Source organism: Petaurus breviceps, unplaced genomic scaffold, assembly GCF_028583685.1.
Source record: "Petaurus breviceps papuanus isolate PSGF00001 unplaced genomic scaffold, PetGlider_PUasm1.0 90822, whole genome shotgun sequence".
NCBI lineage: Eukaryota > Metazoa > Chordata > Mammalia > Diprotodontia > Petauridae > Petaurus > Petaurus breviceps.
In genome coordinates, this window is record NW_027187351.1 from 24813135 (window position 1) to 24832873 (window position 19739).

A 19739-nucleotide genomic window follows, 5' to 3' on the forward strand; every position below is an offset into this window, starting at 1 on the left:
AAAATGATGACCATTTTTTCTTAGAAAATATTCAACCCAAATTCTATTCCACCTGTTTCTGAATGACAAAAATAGGATGCATTATGCATCTTGTTTCTATTGTCCATTGCCATTTATGTCATTTCTGTGTAATGTAGCCCTGATTAGAAGCAAGTCTTCATTGGGAGTGAACATTTGGTCCTGACATCTGGCTCTGGGACTTAGTTATTTTGCTCTAGACTTTGTTACAAGTGTAAGATATTCCAGGAAAGGCAATTCATCATTATTAATGTATTACACAGTCTAACCTCTGAGGAGCTCATTCCTTTAAAAACTTTAAATTGTCAAATAAGTATTCATTTCCACAACATCTCTAGGAGATGGTCAAATTCCAAAAAAAAGAATCTAACAATTATTTATTTTTTCCTTTGCAGGGTTCCTTAGGACTAGAAGGTCCCCAAGGTCCACCTGGGAAAGAGGGTCAAAGGGTAAGTAAACTTTGAACAACTGGCAGGTATTAACTAAGTCCAGTCATTTCATGTCTCTGAACACCAATCAAAATAAAACTCAAAGATGGCAGCTGCATATGAGGTGAATGTTAACTAACAGTACTTTGAAATTTGAGGTTTGTCTTCATTAGACTAAAGTTTACCAGTGTGGAAAATCCTATGTGTTTTAGAGACTGGCAGCACAGATGCAGAGGACATTGGCTAAAATTAATCAGGTGTGTAATTTAATCTGGACTACTGAAGTAGCTAATATTGTGTATTGGTTTTTTGAATTAGGTCAATGAGGGTCTGAACTACCTTCCCATTCAGTATGTCTGTATAATTTGCGTATTGGTTTTTCATTCCTTAATAAAATGAAATTTTCATTACACAAGGGAAACATCTTTGTTCTTCCCCTTGCATTTGAATCATTATTACTTACTATCAGAATAATTATTTTCTTCATGTAACTATCATTTTGTGAGCAGATAAATTTATCTTTGCAAGCTGATTTTTTAATTTAAAATATCTTCCTAGAATCGCATAGTCAGAATTAGAAGGCCCTTAGAGATCAAATTTAACCTTTCCAACTTATACAGGCAACTTTTCTACAGCACTCCACAGGTTCAAATTGTAATGCATGCACATCCTGTCATCATCTATAATTCTTGACTGTGTTCCGAAAGAGTATTAGAACAATTCTACCCAGTGGGATTGAGGCTTTCGTCTAGGTATTATTTTGTATTTCACAGGTACTAATGCAATACTTGAACTTTACATCCATTATTCCTGGCTATTATCACATGATAGTCTTACTCTTTCCTGATTATCCAGCTCTTCAATGGGATCCTAAATGGTACAATTTATACTTATTTTAGGAGGACATTTTTCCTAGCAACAAATTTTGATTGTGTGTAGTTGTATTCTATATTTTCAATTCCTATTTTTTAGGAAAAAAAAATTTAAATTAAATAAATAAACCAGGCAGACACCAAAGGTAAATGAGCAGCCCTGAAAAGAGCTGATGAACCCTCACGCCAGAGATACTATTCCTCTTTGAATACCCCCATATACCACACAGATAATGTTAATTTGTTAGCTTTCTAAATCAACATGCAGCCTACAGGGATCATTTCTATTTGAATTTGACATGAGGAACAAGGAAGTAAGTGATTTATCCATAGTCACACAGTCAGTATATATCAGAGGCAAGGCTTTTCTGGAAAATTTCATTCTTTAAATTTGTCATACCTAGGCAAGTAAAATATTTGACTGGTATAGTTCATATATCCCAAGTCAATTGGTACAGTTCATACAATGAACATTCATGTATTATTGAATACCTATTTTATATAAGTTCTATACTGGGTGATATGAGGGAAGAAAGATATACAATATTTTGTTATGTCCCTGAAGATATTACAGACTAAGAGGGGGGATAATGCATGATATAACTTTAATATAGACAGTATGTATTAAGAGCCAAATGAGTGGCACAAATGTTGTTCAAGGATGGAGGAGAAGTGCATCTCTTGAGTTGGAATTTTATATGGGCCTTGAAGGATAAATCAGATATTGGAAAATGGAGATGGCAAGAATAAGGAAAAAGGCTGAGATTTTGTATTCCAGGTTGAGGACAAAGGGAAAAGTCACAGATGTGAGAAAGTTCAATACATTTTCAGGGAATATGAAGAATGTGGATTATCTGGACCACTGGGAATAGCTGGCAAATAAATTAGGAAAGATTAGAGCCAAATTGTTGAAGGTCTTAAATGCTGGATAAAGTAATTTGAGCTTTATTTAGTAGACAAGAGGGAACCATTAAAGTTTTGTGAAGAGAAAGGACACTACAAAAGTGCTCCTTTAAGAAGGTTGACAGGATATCAGTGTGCCAGATGAATAGTAGAGAGGAGACTCTGAATTTATGGAAGATATGTAAGGTCTAATGTAATAATTTAAATATGAAATGATAAGGGACTTAAACTAGTGGGAATGCAGGGGAAGGTTCAGAAAAAAAAGACGTTATGGAGGAAAAATCTATAGCAACTGATCGGATATGGCAGATTAGGGAGAGTCATATAGTTTTGCCATACCTTCAACAAAAGTCCCCTAGGCTAGTGTGCAAATAGGCTAATGTGAAACATAAGCCCACATGCTCAATCTTCAGGATACCATTTTTTATCTACTTTCTGCTACTTCTGGGTGATTTCAAAGAATCTTTTCTTCATTGAAATTCTATCTTTTCAATCTATAATTTCTATAGTAAATACTTTATAAGTCATAAGCTAACTTTGATAAACATATGGTTGAAGCTTTGAACTCCAGTGACCCAAGGAAATTATAGCATCTTTAAGAAAAATAATATAAGCAGGAGGAGGAATTGGTTTTGAGGGGAAGGCAAAAAATTCTGTTTTAGATATGTTGAATTTGAGGTGCTAGCAGTAAATCCAGGTGGAAATGTCCAGTATATAGTTTAAGATAGTATTAAAACTCGAGAAAGTTTGGGGCTGAGTATAAAGATAGTTTATTCATCCACAAAAAATTCACAGTTAAAGCCAGAAGAGTAGACGACATTTCAAAAGTAAACAGTATAGAGATAGAGGGAGTGGAAGATGAATTATATAGAAGCATGTTGTTTGTTGTTCAGTTGTTTACGACTTGTTGTGACCCCATGGACCATAGCACACTAATACTATCCATGAGGTTTTCTTGTCAAAGATACTGGAATGCTTTACTATTTCCTTCTCCAATGTAGAACCATATGTACAAGGAATATGGTGCATTGCCTTAAGAGAGTTTTATGAAGAAATGAGGCAACAGTAGTGTCAAATGCTGCGGTTAGGTTAGGCTAAGCTAAGGCTACTTATTACTAGCTATAGGAAATTCTGCAAAACACTTCACTTCTCTGGCACTCAATTTTCTCATCAATTAAGTGAAGGACTTGGACTAGAAAACTTCTAAGGATCATTTTAGTTCTAAATCTTAACATCCTATGAAAATGAAGATTGAAAAGAGGATCTGATGAAAAATGGGATATTGAAACCTCTAAAACAAGTTTCAGTAACATTGATATGCAAATCTTATTACAAGGGGTTCAAAGAATGAGGGGACAGTTAGGAATGAAGGCAGCTAGTGTAGGCTACTGATACTTTCAATAAGTTTGGCCATGAAAGGAAGGAGAAGGATAGAAGAAAGGATAGGAGATAAATGAGGCAGGGCTAAATTTACAAACACTTATTTAAGGGGTATTCTGTTTCCTAATGGCACCTTATAACATAAAAAATAGCCAATTCTACATAGGATCATGATTTAAAACCTAAACAGGAATTTAGATCTTGCTTAACCAATGCTCTCATTTTACAGATGATGCTAGTAGCTTAAGTTAAAGCATGTAATATGTGAGAGGCAACGTATTGTACTACATAGAATAGGTTTGAGTCCTGTCTTAGACATGTACTATCTGTCAGACCTTGCGCAAATCACTTAATCTCAGTGGCCTGTGCAATTCACTAAATCTGTAAGTTGCAGAGAACATGCTGACCAGAGTTGGTAAAGGGGGTTTTCTCATGGACAGGTCCCTGTACCAATGAAATAACAGTCCCAGTACCAATTTGATGCTTTTCATGTAGCAGATACTAAGTAAATTTTTGTTAAGGAACTAGAATTTGAACCTGAGTGTTTTGACCCCAAATGTAGCACTCACTCAACTACTTGCATGATGTATAACTATTCCTTACAATTTGGTGGTAGAGTTTCCATCAAATTAGTATTTCTATTTAGTTACCCACAGCTAATATCTTCAATATGCCATGTTTAGGTCTGTAGTACAATTCCATTGTATTATACTCATTGTTTTTTTTTTCCAAAAAGAATTATAATTCTATATATCACACTAGTACTATAAAGTGAAAATAGGTCTTTATTCACCATAGAGAGGAATCTCTTCTGTTGGACTGAGAACCAATGAGTATAAATAATGATTCCAATTTTGATTTCTTGTATACTTCATTTGGATTTTACTTCCCCCTTTCTGCCTTTCTACCTTCCTACAAACCGTTTTATGTTTTTGTTTGTGTCTTTGAGACAAACATCCACTTCATTGCCCATTTTAACTATTCTCATGGAAAGACAGATTTTGTTTTCTACTGAAATTCAAACTACACCATGATTTGAAAACCTTTATCTAGTGAACATCACTGCATTCTAAATAGGACAGAGAACATTAGTTCAGCTCCCCTTCTTGTTTCCAGGGAATACTCTTTCTTTTTTTATTTTATGTTTACTTTTAGTTTACAACATTCATTTCCACAAGATTTTGAGTTACAGATTTTCTCCCTGTCTTTCTTCTCCCCACAACTCCAAAACAGAAATCCCACTGAATACCTCATTCCCCAATCTGCTCTCTCCTATATCCTTCCCCATTCCCCTTCCAACTTTTCAGTAGGGAAAGATGGATCTCTATACCCCAGTGCCTGTATATCTCATTTCCCAGGTCATGTAAAAAATAATAATAATGATTTTTAAAAACATTTTATTTTAAAACTTTGTATTCCAGATTCTTTCCCTTCTTCCCTTATCACCCACCCTTACTGGGAAGATGAGCAATTCAATATAGGTTGTACATGTGTAATTACACAAAACATTTCCATAGTGGACATATTTGAAAGAGTGACTATATTTCCCTCCATCCTATCCTGCCCCCTATTTGTTCTATTTTCTACTTTGACCCTATCCCTTTTCAAAAATGTGTGCTTCTAACTACACTCTCCTCCAATCTGCCCTCCCTTCTATCATCCCCCCTCTGATCCCTTTCCCCCCTACTTTCCTGTAGGATAAGATACCCAATTTAATGTGTATGTTGTTCCCTCCTTAAGCCAAATTCAATGAGAGTAAGGTTGACCCATTCCCTTTTGCCTTCCTATTCTTCCCCTCCATTGTAACAGTTTTCCCTTGCCTCTTTTATATGAGATAATTTACCCTATTCTGTCTCTCCCTATCTCCTCTCATTATGTTCCTCTCACCTCTTAATTTTATTTTTCAAATATCATCCCTTCCTATTCAATTGATCCTGTGCCCTCTTGTATACCTGTACACATATATACACACACACATCTGTATTCATATGCACATATACCCTCCTATATAGACATATATATGTATGTATACACACACACACACACACACATATATATATATATATACATTTATATTCCATTCAACTATCCTCATACTGGGAAAAGTTTCATAAGTTATAATGATTGTTTTCCATGTAGGAAGGCAAATAGTTCAACTTTACTAAGTTCCTTATGATTCCTTTTCCCTGTTTACCTTCTCATGCTTCTATTGCTTCTTGTATTTGAATGTCAAATTTTATATTGAACTCTGGTTTTCTCATCAAGAATGCTTGAAAGTCCTCTATTCCAGGGAATGACCATGTTTTCCCCTGAAACATGATACTCAGTTTTGCTGGGTAATTGATTCTTGGTTTTAATCCCAAGACCTTTGACCTCCGGAATATCATATTCTGAGCCCTTCGATCCCTTAATGTAGAAACTGTTAGATCTTGTGTTATCCTGATTGTGTTTCCACAATATTCAAATTGTTTCTTCTTGGCTGCTTGTAATATTTTCTTCTTGATCTGGGAACTCCAGAACCTGGCTACAATATTCCAAAGAGTTTTCTTTTGGGGATCTTTTCCAAGAGGTGATAGGTGAATTCTTTCAATTTCTATTTTTTCCTCTGGTTCTAAAATATCAGGGCAAATTTCCTTGAGAATTTCTTGAAGTATATTTCTAGGTTCTTTTTTGATCATGGCTTTCAGGTAGCCCAATAATTTTTAAATTATCTCTCCTGGATCTATTTTCCAGGTCAGTGATTTTTCCAATGAGATATTTCACATTGCCTTCTATTCTTTCATTTGTTTGGATCTGTTTAATAGTATCTTGATTTCTCATAAAGTCATTAGCTTCCATTTGCTCCAATATAATTCTGAAGGAATTATTCTCTTTAGTGAGTTCTTGAAATTCTTTTTCCATCTGGTAAATTTAGCTTTTTAAGGTATTCTTCTCCTCATTGGCTTTTTGTGCCTCTTTTGCCATTTGAGTTAGTCTATTTTTAAGGTGTTGTTTTCTTCAGTCAGGTTGTTGACTCTCATTTCATAATTTTCTTGCATTGTTCTCATTTCTCTTCCCAATTTTTGCTCCACTTCTCTTACTTGATTTTAAAAATCCTTCTTGATCTCTTCTATGGCCTGTACCCAATTCATACTTTTTTAGAAGCTTTTGGTGCAGGAATTCTGACTTCGCTGTCTTCCTCCTATTTCATGCTTTAATTCTTTTTGTCCCCCAAAAAGGAATCTACAGTTGGATTACTGTGCTTGCTCTGCTTCCTTTGCTTGCTCATGTTGCCGCTCAATTACTTGACTTATGAGCTTTTTGCCATAGTAGAACTCTGCTTCCAGAGAGGAGAGCTTTCTCCCAAATCACTGGGGTTTTTGCAGCTTTCAGAGCTATTAGTTGGGTGCCCTCTCTGAAGCCCCCACAAACTATGGCACCTGGCCACATACCCCAGGACCTCCCCCCAAGACAGTGATCCAGATCCAAGCAGGTTAAAGCAAGATCAATTATCCTCAGAATGGTTGCTTGGTCCCGCAGCAGCTGCAGGGCTGCTACAACTCTGCTACTTCTTGTCCCAGGGGCAGGTGCTGGACCTGCTCTTCCATCCCCCTGCCAGTTTCAACAGAGTTCCACACTGACCTTTTACTTTGTCTTTGGCATTTATGGGTTGATAATTCTGGAAACCACCACAGCTGCTGGTGATCCACTCTCCCAAAGTCTTCTCCAGCAACTGCTGGTTGGGGCCACCAACCTGAGGCTAAAACTGAGGCTCATGGGGCTGGGCTTGGCTCCCAGTGCACTTAAGCTGGACCCTTCCTATAGGCCTGCTGGGCTGCCTTCAGCGGGAGATTTGTTTCTCTCTGTCACTTTGTGGGTTCTGTAGCTCTAAAGTTTGTTTAGAGTCATATTTTATAGGTATTTGATGTGGTTATGGGGACAGCTCACAGAATTTTCCTGCATCTATGCCACCATCTTGGCTCTACCCCCAGGGAATCCTCTTTCATTAGGCCATAATCTGTGTTAAGTTGTCTGGGCAACACTTAAATAATTGTGCAGGTACATGTTTGGTGATCATGGACTTACAGGTTATTTAGTCTAACCCTTTATTTTATAAATTAGAAAGCTGAAGTTCAGAGAAGTTAAATCATCTTCCTGAGTCCTAGATCTCACTCCATATTACTGGTTTCTTTTTAGTTAACTTTGTCACCTCACTAGTAGGGGTACTCACTTCACTAATAGAGAAGGCACCACTTTCAGACCTCATCTTTTGAAATCCTTATCCACATTTTCCTATAAATCTGCCAGAGGGGATCCATTCAATACCTCTGAAACAATCCTCTTCTTGCTTTAATACTTTGTGAATAGTGGTGCAGGGCCCAGCCATCCATCTGTTTTTCCTGTATCTTGGTGCCCTCTATGATTGGATTACCTTCTTTTCCAGGAATAGATAACATTAATGATGTTTCTATGCCCCTTCTCAAAAGAATTTATTATTCATAATATGCTACAACCTAATTACACCCCCTTATGCATAGGATGACTCATATATTTACATGTCTAGCTCTCTTCTCTCCTCTAAGTTCTAGTTTCATACCACCAGTTCCTGGTCTATGGTTCAATAGGCATCTCAACACATACAAAACATAATTTGTTATATTTTCTCTAAAACAACCTTGTCTCCTAATTTCTCTGTTTCTTTTAAAGATACCACTAGCTTTATAGTCACCCATGTCTGAAACTTTGGAGTCTTCCTAGAATCTTCACTTTATCTTACCCCCACAAAATGCAATCAGTTGTCAAATATTATTGATCTTGTTGATTCCACCTCCATAACATCTCTTGCATCTGTCTCCTCTCCTTTCCACTCACACAGACATTACCCTAGGTCTACCCCTCATCACTTTTGACATGCATGGACTATTATAATAACTACCTCATTTATCTCCTTGCCCTGTTCTTTCCTCTCAGCAATCCATCCCTCCACACAGCTGCTAAATTGATCTTCCCAAAGCACAGTCCTCCCCATGTCAATCCTCTACACAAGAATCTTTAAGGTCTCCCTATTTATTGCCTTTGGGATAAAATACAAATTCTTCCATTTAACATTTAAAGTCTTTTAAAAATCTATCACCAATATGTCTTTATAAATTGATTTCCCACCAATCCCTCTCATGCACTCTTTGTTCCAGCAAAACTAGTTTGCTTATTATTCCCTGTATATGGTATTCCATTATCCACTATAGCTTATACACAAGCTATAGCCCCATGCCTAGAATATTTTCACTCCTCACTTCTACCTCCTGGAATCCCCAGCTCTTGCCAAGGCTCCACTTAATTGCTATGTCTTACAAGAGTCCTTTCTTTGTTCCCCTAGTTATAAATGCCTTCTTCTATAAATCACTTTAATCATATAATAACCAAGGATTTAAAAGTGCCCACTGTTTGCTAGGTACTGTGTTAAGCATTGAATACATGTATGACTACAAAAGTGAGGCACCACAGTTGATTCAGAAGTACTTTAATCTGGGTAGCTTTGCCTCATTGTGAATTTGAAATCTACAGATACACATGTTATATTTACTGATCTGTGTTCATGTTGCTTCCCCCAACCTCACACCTCAAATGTAAGCAATTTGAGGGTAGGGCTTGTTGTTGCATTGTTGTCTTTTTATTCTCAGCATCTAGTACAGTGCCTGGTTCACCTAATAAATATTAAATGGAACTGTATGTATCTTTTCGTTGCCCTGCAATTTTGAATTTTTTGCGAGTGTGGCTTTCCATCATTCACAAACATATAGTATTGCTGGAAAAATATGAGTGTTTTAAAAAATGGACTTCAATGGCAGGGAGCATTTTGTAATTACTTAAAACACCAGGTAGTTTCCAAAATGCTATTTAATCCTAACACTTCTTCTTATTCAATTCTGAACTAGTTTACTCACCATCTGAAGTATCTGCCTAAGATACACATATGTGCATGCACACACACACACACAAACACACACACTTGAGGATGTGGGAGGAAATGGTATCTGAAGGGACCCTTGAAAGACGTTGAGGTGAGCAGGTCATGTAATACAATAATAGGGGATCATCTGAGCAAAGGCAAGGAGTCGAAGATGGAATACTGAGTTGGAAGAACCATAAGAGGGTCACTTTGTCTCTAACACGGAGTGAACAAAGGCAGAACTATGTAAAATAAGTCTCCAGAAGTAGTTCAGAGACAAGTTGTGAAGGGGTTTTACATTTTAGGCCCCCTAGAAGTGCTTGGTGTTGAAACTCAGTGGATGGTTGAGCAAAGTTATCCCTCTGGTCATGTCTGTGATGGAATCTGTATGATTTTGACACATGAACACTATGCTTTAGGTGTCATTTTGTTCTACTGAGTCAATACTTTTTGAATTTAATAAATGATAGACACAGTAGCATCTTATATTCTCCTTACCTCTGTGAGGTGTGTGACTGAAAATGATGACTTTATACAATCACTCATGAAAGTCTGCCAGTTTCCTTCTCATGTTTTCATCAATGATAACATTGATGTATGCATAACAAACTCTTAAAGATTTTATCAAAATGGAAATATAGGCAAATTCTGTGGTAGTTGTTGGTGTTCTCAGTCACCTTTGTCTTCCCAGTTTTTTTAAGTATTGCCAGGTGAGATGGCCAAGAATCTCATGAAATTTTACCTTGTTGCCTCTGAGCTAGCCTGTCATTTACCTTTGACTTTGTTATGTCTTCTAGCTTCATTTATAATAAGAATATCAACGGTAGTATGGTTCTGACTCATTAGGATTGTATTAAAGATTGTGGATTAGGAATAAGTGCAGATTTAGTATTTTAAATTGTCTAAGATTATCATCCTTAGCACACTCAGCCTTCTTTTCTAACGCTCATCCACTAGTGTATAATTAGGACAGTGATACCAAGGACTGAGGACCATTTGTGTTTTTATTTGTTTCATGGTCCGCCACAGCCAAAAAGAATCATCTCCCAATCATTAGAAATATACTCAAAGCAGGGGTGGCTAGATGTGGCAGTGAATAGAGCACCGGCCGTGGAGTCAGGAGGACCTGAGTTCAAATCCAGCCTCAGACACTTAACACAAAAACTAGCTGTGTGACCTTAGGCAAGTCACTTAACCCCAAATTGTCCTCCAAAAAGCAAAAAAAAAAAATTATATATATTCAAAGCCTTTCTATCCCAGTAGAACCTACCAGAGTTTGACTTTGTTGGCATAGCCTTTGAGAACCCAGGGTTAACTCCACTACCACGATATTGAGGTGTTGGCACAGGACTTTTATTTAGAATGTTATCATTTGGAAAACAAATATGGTGGGAAAAATCAGTTTGCTTACCATTGCACTCCTGCTCAGCATCAGTTATCTGAAAATGTTTGTCATTTGAGTTGACAGCAGGGGAAAAACCAAAAGAAGTCTCATTCATCTAAGAATCTGACTAAATTAATCTCTAATAGCTAAAGGAGAAATATCAATCTTTTCAAGGTGCCATTGTTTAAATTTAAAGTGATACTTTCCATTATGCTCCATTAGCGCTTGTACCAACACTTCAGAATACATTTTTTTTTTAGTTTTACCTAGAATCTTAATTTTTATTAAGATGACCAATCCATGTTTTCCTCCTACTCTCACTGTGGCTCTCCAGTTGAGAAGGATAGGCCACTCTAACAATTTTATTGTGATTTAGTAATTTCATGAGATCTTCCAAAACTACTGTTAACTTACTGGAGTCACAAAGTTTGTCTCTAGATAGTTAGCTTAAAATATGTTTGGGTCACTCTTTGTTTATATTATGACTATTTTATGGGATTTCTTAAAAGATCTGAGCCCCTTTGACCATTTCATATAGTAAGTAGAATTTTATGTATTTTTCTAATCAAGTTATCCGTTCCTCCTCATATGTTTCCTTGAAAACCTTGCTGTGTTATTAATTGTACATTTGTTATTTGGACATATTTTTAAAAGAGTTACAGAAAGGGCCAGCTTGATGGCACAGTGAATAAACATTGACCCTGGAGTCAGGAGGATGTGAGTTCAAATCTGGCTTCAGACACTTAACACTTACTAGCTGTGTGACCTTGGGCAAGTCACTTAACCCCAATTTCCCTGCCTTCCCCCCCTCCAAAAAAAAGAAAAAAAAATATCTCAGAGAGTTTTGGGGTGGTTAGGTGGTACAGTGAGTAGATCACCGGCCCTGGAGTCAAGAGGACCTGAGTTCAAATCCGGCCTTGGACACTTAACACAAAACTAGCCATGTGACCTTGGGCAAGTCACTTAACCCCAATTGCCCTACCTCCCCCCCTCTGAAAAGCAAAAAAAAAAAGAATTACAGAATTTGAATTTCAAAGTTAAGAAATGTATAGACTAGAGAATGAAGTCTGGTAACATAAAATATTGCACCTTAATTTGTTTGAAGTCCAATGCCATTTTGATCCCACACTCAACCTCAAGCTGGTTGGACACCATGTTGGGATTAGAACAGCTGTGGTGCTAGTGACTTTCTACTTCAAAGCGTTAATGGGAAGAAAGTATTATAAAGTATGTAACATGATATGTAAATGTGAGTTATCACATTTCATTAACGTTTGTATTCAGTTTGTCTTTTCTTTATTGAATAATCATTTTCACAAATTTTCCAAATTTCCCAAATTTTCAGACATTTACTTAACTTTAAAAGCTTGTTGCATTGTTAGTTGTAAATGTATTGTTTGTGTACATACCTTTTTTTAGAGGAACATTTCTCTAATGTTATTATGAAAGTCAGTGAAAAATAAGGTTCAGTATGTATTTTTTCTTTTCTGGGCCTATGATTTCATTAATATAAGAGCTCCTAAATGGAGAAATTTCTACTGATGCCAGTCCACAACTTTTTGTTGCCTTTTTTTGGAGGGGAGAAGGTAGGGCAATTGGGGTTAAGTGACTTGCCCAAGGTCACATGGCTAGTTTTTGTGTTAAGTGTCTGAGGCCTGGTTTGAACCCAGGTCCTCCTGACTCCAGGGCCGGTACTCTATTCACTGTGCCACCTAGCCACCCCCTAAATTTTTTTTAAATTTTTGCTTTTTTTTTGGGAGGGACAACTGGGGTTAAGTGACTTGCCCAAGATCACACGGCTAGTAAGTGTTATATGTCTGAGGCCAAATTTGAACTCAGATCCTCCTGATTCAAGGGCTGGTGCTCTATTCACTATGCCACCTAACCACCCCCAGTCTACAACTTTTAGTATCTAAGAGGTTCCTAGACACTGAGAAGTTATATGACTTTTTCAGAATCACACAGAGGTAGCTTGATCGGAGGTTGTTTTAATTCCAAGAGGGGCTTTCTATCCACTATACCATCTTGCTTATGGAGAAAATTCTGCCCATTCTATTATTCTTTGAAAAGCTGAATGCACTTTCCACCACTAAAAACATTTTTAAAATAAAACAGGTTTGAAACTCTCACATTCAGCAGCAAATTTGCCTGGTAGCCTTAACATACTGAAGCAACTGATAAACAGTTTTAATTTGTTTCAGAAGTGCCTGCTGTGGAGTGAGGGCTGTTGTTTCTTCTTTCACAAGCCAAATTAGCCCAGTGGTAAGAAGTAAGCAGGAAGAATGTTCTTTCATGCCCATAAGGAAAGGGAAGCCAAGAGACCTCAGGGATAGGAAGGAATCTGAACCCTTGAGAGAAACAAACACTAGATCACACAGGATTGGAAAGAATTTAATTTTATGAGTCAAATAAGAGGCACTTTCATTCGTTTCTTCAGCAAACATGTATTCCTTGCCTACTGATGGAAGAGATATAAAACTTATATTAAACCATTAGTCTCATGGAATTCAATCCAGAACAGGAATAAGACAATGATAAAGGTTCTTAGACTACACAATGTTCCATGATAAATGCATCAAGGGCTAGGTACTGAACCTGTCTTTTTCCTTAGTATAGGAAACTCCTGGGTGAAGAAACTCCCTCCACCAATATAGGTCAGCATCTACTCTTAAATTTATTGTCTTAGAAAGTTGCCTTGCAAGAAGGCTTGATGGCACAATGAATAGAGCACTGGCCCTGGAGTCAGGAGGACCTGAGTTCAAATTTGGCCTCAGACACTTAACACAAAACTAGCGTTGTGACCTTGGGCAAGTCACTTAACCCCAGTTGCCCTACCTTCCCCCCTCCAAAAAAAAAAAGAGAGTTGCCTTGGTTGAGTGAGTTGCCCATAGTCTCATATCCCTTCTGACTCTCTATCTGATGATTCTATGACCATATTCTTTTGTCATACCGAATCTAGGAACAAAGACAAATAAACAAATAAAAGGACCCACTACCAACTCAGTAAACTTGTATCTGCATCTTATTTGAATAATTGGATAGACACATTAATGTTTAATTAATTGATCTATTGATTGATTAATTAATTAATAATTTACTGAATAGTTGGATAGAAGAAATAATTAGTTAACTCTCTATGAAGGAGAGTTTGTAGTGGCCTCTGCTTAGAAGAGGGAAATTATTTCACATAATGTTTAGGTTAAATAGTGAGAATAAATCCTCATGTTCTTTTGAATTCTTGAATTCTGACTGAAAACAATTTTTTTTGAGGAATTAGAGTCATAGAATACTAGAGCTAGAAGAGAGCCTACTCCAAATCCCTCTTTTCACAAAGAAACGAATTGTGTGGCCCAGAGAAATTAAGCAACTGTATACACCAGTTATTTGAGTCTTATGGTTATATTTGTAAAGGATCAGTACAATGGAAAGAGTGCTGGATCTGGAGTAGAGGACAAGGATTCGAATTTTGACTGTCCCACTTATAGCCTATAGGACACCAACAAGACATTTAGTCTCTTTAGGCCCCAGTCTTTTCTCCTGTAAAATGAGAGGATTGAACCAGATGGTCTTTGAGGTCCTTGTTAACTATTAGTCTATGTTTCTAAGTCTCTTAGAGACAATTGGTTACAATCCTGAATTGTCCTACATCTCACTTGAACCCATACATTTACCTGAAGACAATTACATTGCTGACCTTTGCTGCTTAGTGAGATGAACACCATCAGGGGGGCTAGATGATGCAGTGAATAGAGCACTGGCCCTGGAGTCAGGAGGACCTGAGTTCAAATTCGACCTCAGACACTTGACACACTTACTAGCCGTGGGACTTTGGGCAAGTCACTTAACCCCAATTGCCCTCCAAAAAGCCAAAAAAAGAGAGAGATGAACAGCGTCTATAACCAACTGAAGAACTAGGGTCCTTGGGCTCAGAAAGAATCCTGAGGGTTGGTTTTACCTAATTTATTGACTTCGAGTCATAGAATTCAAGAGACATTGGGGTTTAGTGAATAGAGAAGAAATTAAGGAAGGAAGCAAACATATATTAAGTCCCTACTATGTGCTAGACACTCTGCTGAGCATGAGTATTATCTCATTTGATCCTCACAACAGTCCTGGGAGGTAGTTGCCATTATAATCCTCATTTTACAGATAAGAAAACTAAGGCAGACGGAGGTTAAGTGACTGAGATAGACAATTGAAGTGTCCTGTCCAGGGTCACACAATTAGTGTTTGGGGCCAGATTTGAATTCAGGTCTTCCTGACTCCATGTCAAGCACTATATCCACTGCATTAGAAAGCTTCAGAGTAAGAATCTCCTGGGTTTGAGTTCCATCTTTGACATACTCTGACTATGTCACCTTGGACAAGTCATTTTTCCTTTCAGTTTCCCAGGAGATTCTTTAAATCCCGAGATTACAGAATAGCTGCTAGGCTTCTTTAATAGAGAGAATCTCCTCACTGGGAGTTCTTTATGCCAATAAAATCACAGGTCCAATCTTTAAAAAAAGTGATAGAATTAGAAAATCAGAAATCTTAGAGATCATGCAGTCTCATGCTTTCATTATAGAGATAAGGAAACTAAGGTCAAGAAAGTTTAAACAACTTGTCTCACATCACATAGCTAATAAGTGGCTGAGCTAAAACCAGAACCCAGTGTTCCTATCTCACAGTCCAGAACTCTTCCCGGTTCTGTATATTTAGGAACATCTGCAGTTTATTTTAAAGTATATTATCAATATTCAGATTTGTTTATTTTCAGGGAAGAAGACTACTAACAGCTCCTACAAATCTATTTTTTAATGTATTTATTTATTTCTAAGACTGAAGTTCAATCATATCTATGACTATATTTAGTTTGTCTCCTTGTGCCCTTCCCACATCGAAAAAGACCTCTGTGTTTTTTGTGTCCTTCCCATGCTGTACAGGCAGCTGGACACAAGCATTATCCAGTCAGTAGGGTAATGGTGTAGGCGTTATCTCTGTTTCCTTTCCAGCAGTTACTAATGTCACACATGATCTTAGGAGAAACACTTAGCTTCCCTGAGATTCAAGTCTCATAATCTATAAAATTAAGATATCTTCTCTCTACTTAACTCATAGGCATGCTAGGAGATCAAGTCCAGAGTGCATTGAGAGTGCCCTTGGTGACAGGTGCTTTAGCAAGAGATAGTCTTATAAATACAATGTACTTAACAGCAGGAGGACTTTAATAGGGTGGAATGGCTGCAAGCATTTTCTACTACACACATTCCACTCTACACTAATACCTCCCCTAACAGTGTCATCCTCCATGATACTATATTAAATACAAGCAGAGTTATTTGGTAAATTCATCATTTAGGGGAAAAGTAACCCATCCATTAGGGACCCCATTTTGTAAATTAATCTTATTTCCCTGATGTGTTGGTGGATACCAACTCTAAGTTTTAGTTCCCATTTGGTAATAATTTGTATTTATTGTGTCATTTTTATAGAATAAAAAAATCAGTTATCAAGGACTAAAAAATGTTTATTTTTTACATTGCTTTTTTGAATGGCACCAAGTTAGTCACTCAATCAGGTATACCAGATTTCAGTTTTATGACAAAACGAAGTATCTACAATCCTTTCAAAGGATATCATGTAATTTCTAACCCAATTAGTGATAAGGTGTTTTAGATTCTAAATTGAATATAAATGCCATTCCGGGGTAGGTTTTCTAGACCAGGGTACAGAGAAGTTTCAAAGACAAACATAAAGCTACAATCTGATGTCACAGTTTCAAGAACAGTAAGGGCTTCCTACTTGGAAAAGTGTAAGCAGAGAGCAAAGAATTGTGATTCTTTTAGATACAGAACTTAGTGTTACAGTATTGGCAGCATTTCTTGAGCTTTATAGTTAGTACTTAGGGTCCACCTTGTGGTATTTGCCATAAAAATCTATATCTGTGTGCTGAACTTCTTCAGCATAGTTAGAAGAGACTTAATCAGCACTGATATGCACTTTTTTGCTCCTTATAATTGGGTAGCCAGATCGTGCAGTGGAGAGTGGTGGGCCAGAGTCAGGAAGACTCATTTTCTCAGACACTTAGTAGCTGTCTGACCTGAAGCAAGTCCCTTAATCCTGTTTGCCTCAGTTTCTTCATTGTAAAATGAACTGGAGAAGGAAATGAGAAGGAAAACCACTCCAGTATCTTTGCCAAGAAAACCCCAAATGGGGTCACGGAGAGTCAGGCACGACTGAAAACAGCTGAAATTTATATAATAAACATGTAAGAAAATTATTAATTGTGTTTACTGAGTGCAGTGCAGCATAATATATTTATTCTCATTAGTCATATTTGTTAAATGTTAGTTGATAAAAACACCACAAAATCACTGCAGTGTTGTTTAAATGAACCATATCCTTAATATGGCTCATGTCCAGTATTTTAGCATTTAGTATGGTCTATGAGTAAATGAACAAAGACTGACAGAGGATTATGTAGATATATACTCAATATTCCAGCAGTCTGTGAAATCTAGTGAAGTACCACTGAAAAGGGATTAAATCAAGAAAAATCAATAAGAAGGTTTGGACAAGAAGTTTCTGTGACTCGATGAAAAGAATACTAGCTCTGCAGTTAGATGACCTGGGTTCAAATTTTGCCTCTGATACTTACTACCTATATGACCTTGGGCACTTAATTTATCTGAACATCAGTTTCCTTATCTGTGAAATGAAAATACTGGACCAGATGATCTCTAGAAGGATGATCTTATGGTGCATTTTAGCAACTGTCTACTGTTTAATTTCTCTGTGGACCTCAATTTCCTCATCTGTAAAATGAAGGGGTTGTATCAGATGGCCTCTAAGATTCCTCCAAATGAATGCTCTTAAATGCTGAGGAATGCTCTAGTGTAATGTAATGTAAAGATAGGGTAGTGAATAGAACGCTAGACTTGAAACCAGAAAGAAACAGATTCCCCTACCACTTTGGATAGTTTCTGGTCTGGTTGTTGTATTTCCTTCTCGAAGAGGACCAAAATGATATCGCTATCATGCGTCAAGTTTCAATGTGTCCAACTGTGGCTGATCAGACCAATACAAGCTCAGAATGCTCTACCATAGGGAGGGTACAAATAGTCCATACGAACACAACAATGTGGATTCTCTAAATTGCACATCGTGTGTTTCCTTTAAGCTGTTTCAGTTCTGCTTTGCTCATAGAGCATACCTTCTCTGATATGGGCATGCCATGCTGGGCGGTCCTGTGCCATTGTCTCCCATGTCACACAATCAATTCCAAAGTTCTTGAGAGAGATCTTGAGTGTCCTTGTATCGCTCTTCTGACCACCATGTGAATGTTTGCCTTATATGAGTTCGCCATAAAATCATCTTTTTGGCAAGCATACATTTTACATTCAAACAACACGGGCAACCCATCAGAATTGTGCTCTCTGAGCAGAGTCTGAATGTTGGGCAGTTTAGTTCAAGTAAGGACCTCAGTGTCTAGTACCTTATCCTGACAGAATCTTCCTAAGACATTTCAAATGGAAGTGATTCAGTTTCCTGGCATGGCTCTGGTAGACTGTCTAGGTCTCACAGGCATACCACAATAAGGTCAGCAAAGTAGTCAGTCTAACACCTCTTCCCTCTCATACTTTCCTTCGGAGCCTCCCAGACTCTGAGCTATCTCTGGAAATTCATGCAACAACCTCATTATCAATGTGTACATCCCTGGAAAATATACTACCAAGGTAAATGAACTTATCCACAACATTCAAAACATCTCCATTTGCTATAACCAGCTAGATGGTTATATATTGGTTGTATATGCTTATATATGGTTATATATATTGGCTGTAGCACAGCCAATGGTTCCACATGTGGACTATGTGGTGGTGACTGATGGAACACCTATGTTTTCTTGGTGTTGATTGTTAGGCCAAAATTAGCATAAGCAGCAGAGAATTGATCCATACTTGGTTGCATCGCAGCTTCAGAGGCTGCATTGAGTGCACAATCATCTGCAAAGAGAAAACCATACACCAATACTCCCTCCACTTTGGTCTTGGCTTGTAGCCTTTTCAAGTTGAAGAATTTGCCATCAATGGAGTAGCTTAACTTGATGCCTTGTTTATCCTCATGCCTTGAGCAAATCCTTTAATATTTTTAACCTTTCTCATCTTTAAAATTGTTGTGAGATTCAGATGTGTGGAATAATAATGAATAATATCAATAATAATAAAGTAGCAATTACATAGCACATTCTATACATGTGTCTTCTCATTTTATCCTCACATTCAATCCTATGAGGTAAGTATTGTTATTATCATCCCTATTTTTAAATGAGGAAATTGAGGCTGAAAGAGGTTGTGACTTTCCCAGGGTCACACAGTTACTAAATATTTGAGGCAGTATTTGAAATCAAGTCTTCCTGACTCTACGTTTAGTGGTCTTACACACTGGGCTGCCCAGCTGCTTCTAGATAGGAAATATTTTGCAAATCTTAAATTGTCATGCAAATGCCACATTTTATTATGGTATACAGTGACAAGAACCTTTCTTCAGAGTAATTTATTTATTGCCCATTGATAGCAGAGCTATAATGGCAGTCATATGCAATATTTGTTCATCTTGTACAAAATGACCTTGAAGTCGATCAATTATTTTTGTTTGATTTGGTTGTAGAGTTTTTTGGCTTTTTTTCACTCATATATTGGGTGCTGTGAGCAGGGTCTATAACAAAGCCAATGAGTAACTTTGATCTATTTCCATTATCTATTATCTCTATCTATATCTATCTATGAACTGACCATATGCCAAGGTGAGGGATGATAGGTAGATAGTCAGTGTGCTCCACT

General features: G+C 37.2%; 1 protein-coding gene across 1 annotated transcript in view; it reads left to right on the forward strand.

The window, feature by feature from the left end:
* Positions 1-19739, forward strand: part of COL19A1 (collagen type XIX alpha 1 chain) — a 426484-nt gene that overhangs the window by 203629 nt on the left and 203116 nt on the right. Inside the window, exon 16 of the mRNA XM_069070725.1 lies at positions 414-467. Within this exon, the coding sequence (XP_068926826.1) occupies positions 414-467 (54 nt within the window). The remainder of the gene's footprint in view (positions 1-413; positions 468-19739) is intronic.